General features: G+C 32.6%; 1 protein-coding gene across 1 annotated transcript; it reads left to right on the top strand.

Moving 5' to 3' along the window:
• The first annotated feature begins 222 nt into the window (after positions 1-222).
• Positions 223-4,174, top strand: LOC134696940 (fucolectin-3-like). The gene is made up of 3 exons (XM_063558910.1): positions 223-253; positions 1,485-1,718; positions 3,777-4,174. Exons 1-3 carry the CDS (start codon positions 223-225, stop codon positions 4,172-4,174), a joined length of 663 nt encoding a protein of 220 aa, XP_063414980.1.
• Positions 4,175-5,088: the final 914 nt, after the last annotated feature.

Here is a 5,088-nt window from a genome sequence, read left to right as displayed (position 1 = left end):
TGTCTATGAAAATACGCAAACGTCCAGAGCCGGTTCGATAAATAATTGTAACAAGTGCATGCTAATAAAAACAAGCATACTAATTAAATAGATAGTTAACCTACCGTTAGCTTTATTTAGTTTGTCAAGTTATTCCAAAAGTCTTATTTTGCTTTTACTGCTTGAACAAATACGGATTATCGTAAATTTAAACTTTGAATGGTGTTGCATCACAAATTCAACATGTCAGGAATTCCATTCTTGTTCCTGAATGGTAGTTTTTCTAATTGTGTATGTCTTTAACCCTTACGAGAAATAAAGAAGGTCCACGTTACATAAGTTATCAGCAACAGCATACATATATTTTTGTATTTTATTGCTATAGATGTTAAATGGAGAAGACTTTATAAGTCTGTTTGAGTTGTCTCTTATCCAATTTGTACTTACACAAATACAATTTGTTTAAACTAAAGCAACAGCAAATCTTCTAAATGAATGTACCCGACTGAAATGGTCAGACGACTCCTTATACATATATGCATGTAATATAGTAATTGTCTTGTATTATGTATATTAACATTCTTTGTGCTTTTGTTATAAACTGAAAAGTCAATATGTATAACAGGTAAGAACACGTTAAATAACAACAGGGATAAGTAATCTCAGATTTACAGAAAATAATCATCCGTCAACTTCTTACATGCATTACTTGTCTTTCATGACGATTTTTGTACTAATGTATTTTTTTTAACAGAAATAAAAGTAACAAATTTATTCAATTAAAAGTATATAATTAAGTAAAAAATGCGGCAGTCATCATTGGATTCCATATTAGAGTTACATCGTATTTGTTTGTGATTTTGCTTTATAACTTGTAGACATTGAATTATGGATTGTTAAAAAGAATCTTTCCAGAAAATCTTTAGTAAGTAAGACTTTTCCCGCAATTTATCAATTTAACATAAATATTCCTGTTGCACCGACACAGTTTTATAGCTGAAGCACACCTGGAGATGCGGGAGTTTCTCGCTGTATTGAAGACCCATTGGTGAACTTTGGGTCGTTGTCTCTTTGACACATTCCCTTTTTCCATTCTTAATTTTATCGCAAACATGGGAAGGTGAGCAATACAGGGACATTGGAGCCTCATGGTTTATATATCCAATAATTGACGGTTTTAGATTAAATTTTTTAACTAACATTAGTATGAACGAAATAATTACAAATACAAATTCACAGCTAAGTAAGAGTAAGACTAGGACTAATATTAAACGGTCTGCGAATATGGATATTTTCTAAATAAAATGGCGTTTTTTGCAGTTCAAAGACAAATTGAAAAAGTACAAAACACTTCAGTTTTACGTCATATCACAAACATTTCCGCCTTAGTATGGTTTTAGAGGTGTTGCGACTCAATCAAACTGGTCTCTTTTTGAAGAAGTATATATACCGAAGAAAATATTCATTTAGATTAACGGCTATGTGTGGGTTTTTTTCTATTTTAGGACAGACCAATTTAGCACTAAACAAAGAATGCAGACAGAGTTCAACGCTCAATAACAAAACTAAATTTTCTGCCGGAGTCGTTGTTGATGGCAACACAATACAACAAATGCAGGTTGCAGATTCCTGTAGCCATACAGAGCACTATGAACCATTTAACTGGTGGACAGTTGACCTAGGACAACTGTTTACAGTCGATACAATCACAATATATAACCGGGAGGACTCATGTTGTGGTAATTTTAACGTTTCACATAGTAATATAAATTGCAGATAATGATATATTTGATACTGTCAGGCCAGTGTATATATATACATATCTTCACATGACATTGCCGCTTACCCAATATGGAAATTAAACACGCCCATTAAACCATTCACAATATAAATATAATACAGGGTCTCCAAGAGGTCGCTATTTAATCAACCAATCATATTGCTAAAATTGTATAACCGGAAAGATCATTTAGATAAACCCAAGCTGAAGATATATGTGCCAAACAATACAAAAAGAAGATGTGGTATGATATTATCAATGAGACAACTGTCCACAACATATCAATATGACACAGAAATTTACATCTATAGGTCACCGGAAACAAGTTCAGTTTATACATATTTTTTTTGTAAATGAATAATAATGATTTGGATACAAGTTAGAAAACTTCAGATAATCCTCTCCCAATTTAAACAAAATAGAAAATTTGAAGATTACATCAGTCATATAATTAAGTAAATTATGAAAAAATGAGAACGATAAATATGTAAAGTTTAGATAGTAACAATTGAAGACGAAAACATTTTAAGATACAGGAACATTAATCAAAGAATCGTTTAAGTGTCGTATATAACTATGTATTCTTCTTTAAAAAAAGGTTGTGTTTGTTTAACATTGACTTCGTCGGTTCTAAATAAAATGTGTGCTTTGGAAATATTAACTCAGCACTGGATATATATTCAAAGAGATTATTTCTAAAGTTAATGCAGAGTGAATAAATATCGAATCTTCTAATGGACACCATCTTTGGAAGGACAACAACAAAATATTACTTCTCTGAGTACATGCGCTCCATTGAACCAAAAAAAGGTTAGATGCAATCCACATATATAAGTACATGTATTTTTTTTGTAATGAAATAAGTTGATAAAAAACGGTGAATCAAAAGTTCAAAAAGATTAGATTTGTCATCAAATATTAATTTATATAAAAAAGAAGATGTGGTATGATTGCCAATTAGACAACTATCCACAAACGACCAAAATGACACAGACATTACAAACTATAGGTCACCGTACGGCCTTCAACAATGAGCAAAGCCCATACCGCATAGTCAGCTATAAAAGGCCCCGATAAGACTATGTCCAATTGAATAATGTCTGGCCTCTAAGTTCTATCTAGAGCGCATGCATTCAATGATGCATTTGTGAAGTGCGTGTCAGATTGTGATTTGTCTTTTGTTTTTTTTGTTTTTTTCCTCAGCATATTCTTACCTTTTTACATTAGTAAAAAAGTATTATAATTTACTATGGATAAAGGTTGTCCACTATTACTGTTGTAAAGTGCGTACCAAACCCCGGCAAGGAATCACAGTTTTGCATGAGAGAGATACATTGATTAATATTTCAGAGTAAAATCTAATGACACAAAATTCGGATTTTGTAAATCATTTAGAAGTGTTATATCAAGGTAAAAATCAAATACTGAAAACTCTTAAGGATTGAATGCTCCTTTTTGTATCGTTATTGGGGTGTGAAATCGTTTACTGAAGTACATTTTGTATGAAGCGCGGAAAAAGACTTGCGCACGGTCAACGCTTTTACAACCATATGAAGTTACAAAAAGAAGCATTCGATACTTATAGTTACATTTTGTTTTTAGTTAGGATAATGAAAACACGATTTTTTCAAGTGTTTCTTTAATTTACCAATGCACTTTATTGTGGGACCATCATGAATGACAAAATATATTTTGTAATGAATTTGACTAAGGAATATACTAGATTGCAGTGAATCCAATCAGAAAAACGTATTATAATGAAACATACATCTAATGTAATTATTCAAAAAATATGCAAGACCACACTCAAAGACTTGGTAGGCGTCTTCTGCAATGCATGTATAATACCATTATGTATATAACTTGAACTAATACCTTACATAACATCCGAAATTACTTGTTTCTCTTTATTCTAAAGTTTAATTTTTAAAGCGGCTACCATTAAAAAAGATTTCATTATTAAACCCGAATTAACATTAGTAAATCTTAATAGCGTAAGCTTTTTTGAACATTATAGTTAACCGGCTCGCTGATTATGATGTTCTAGTTTACAATCCAGTAATTTCTACTTGGGAGGACTACAACAAAAGTACACCTGACCTTTGCTATCATCATGTTGGAATATCTCCACTGGTGATAAACATAACTTGTCCAAATGGTACTATAGGAAGATATGTACAGGTTTATAAACCAAACGGTGTAGTTTTCAACATAACGCAACATCCTTTGTCGTTGTGTGAAGTGGAAGTGTATGGAAGAAGGATTTTGACCGATCCAGCAGACACTGTGATTGAAATAACAACCGATAAAATGATTGAAATAACAACCGATAAAAATGGCCTTAGTACGGATGCAGAAGACACTGTGATTGAAATAATAACCGTAAATAGCCTAAGTACGGATGATAGTAAGTAGAATCAGGGTAAACTTCGAATTTATTTTTAACCAAAATTAGAATAATAGTAGTCCCAGTAAAATCGTGGTTGTCGTGGTTAGAATAACGTAGTAAGGACGTGCCATAGTCTTCATGATTGTGAAGATCTACAAACAACTTTGAACATGTTCAAAACATTGTAATGTCATTAACCAGTCGCAGTGAAAGCAAATGAAGGATATAGTAAGGACGTAGTAAGATCGGGTTCGGCAAAGAAGCATCGTTTTGGAAGCAGAAGAAAACCTCACTACGATTTCAATCCGACTGTCCCGATTTTATTACGTCTTTAGTACGCTTATATTAGTGATTTCTATTAAAATGAGATACGAACGTAACTCGCCGTACGGACCTTATGGGACTGGTTATTGCCAATCATTGCATTAGATTAAATACGTTGAAAAAAATTAAACACTATCCAAAACTTTTAAAATCGTACACTGGAATATTCGTCTGTATAGAAAATTTTTATCATGACAAAAAATGATAAAAATCTTATTTATACAGATTCCCGCCTTTTTTCTCATTGACCACGTGTAAAAACGTAATATATACATAACCAACGATCGATTTAAATTATCTGTCATGGTTTTGCTTATGATGATTGTTTTTCAATATACTGTGCAGCTGAACACCTTTTGATACTGCTTTCTGTATGTCTTTATAGTTTATCTCACCTCACCTAACCTCTTCATGCCGGTCGGCACTTAAAGCTCTGATACACTCTTTCAATTTTACAAGTCTTTAGCTGCTGTTATTGCTGTAGCCCAGCTGTTCCATCCAATTGATGTTCTTTCAGTCTCTACAGTGCGTCTCCAGATGGTTTTTGAACGTCCAACTTTCCTTTTTCCTTCAGGTTTCCATGTAAGTGCAACAGAGCAATTTCCCTTGGTATCCA

This window comes from Mytilus trossulus, chromosome 14 (genome assembly GCF_036588685.1).
Source record: "Mytilus trossulus isolate FHL-02 chromosome 14, PNRI_Mtr1.1.1.hap1, whole genome shotgun sequence".
NCBI classification, from domain to species: domain Eukaryota; kingdom Metazoa; phylum Mollusca; class Bivalvia; order Mytilida; family Mytilidae; genus Mytilus; species Mytilus trossulus.
The sequence above is the reverse complement of the archived record's forward strand: the minus strand, read 5'-3'. Positions and strand labels throughout refer to the sequence as shown.

Bases quoted from the DNA above. Each gene is read 5' to 3' on its own strand.
- LOC134696940 (XM_063558910.1), top strand. From the start codon at position 223: ATGTCAGGAATTCCATTCTTGTTCCTGAATG. The intron at 254-1,484 runs GTAGTTTTTCTA...TTTCTATTTTAG, and splicing joins TCCATTCTTGTTCCTGAATG to GACAGACCAATTTAGCACTA. The intron at 1,719-3,776 runs GTAATTTTAACG...TGAACATTATAG, and splicing joins CCGGGAGGACTCATGTTGTG to TTAACCGGCTCGCTGATTAT.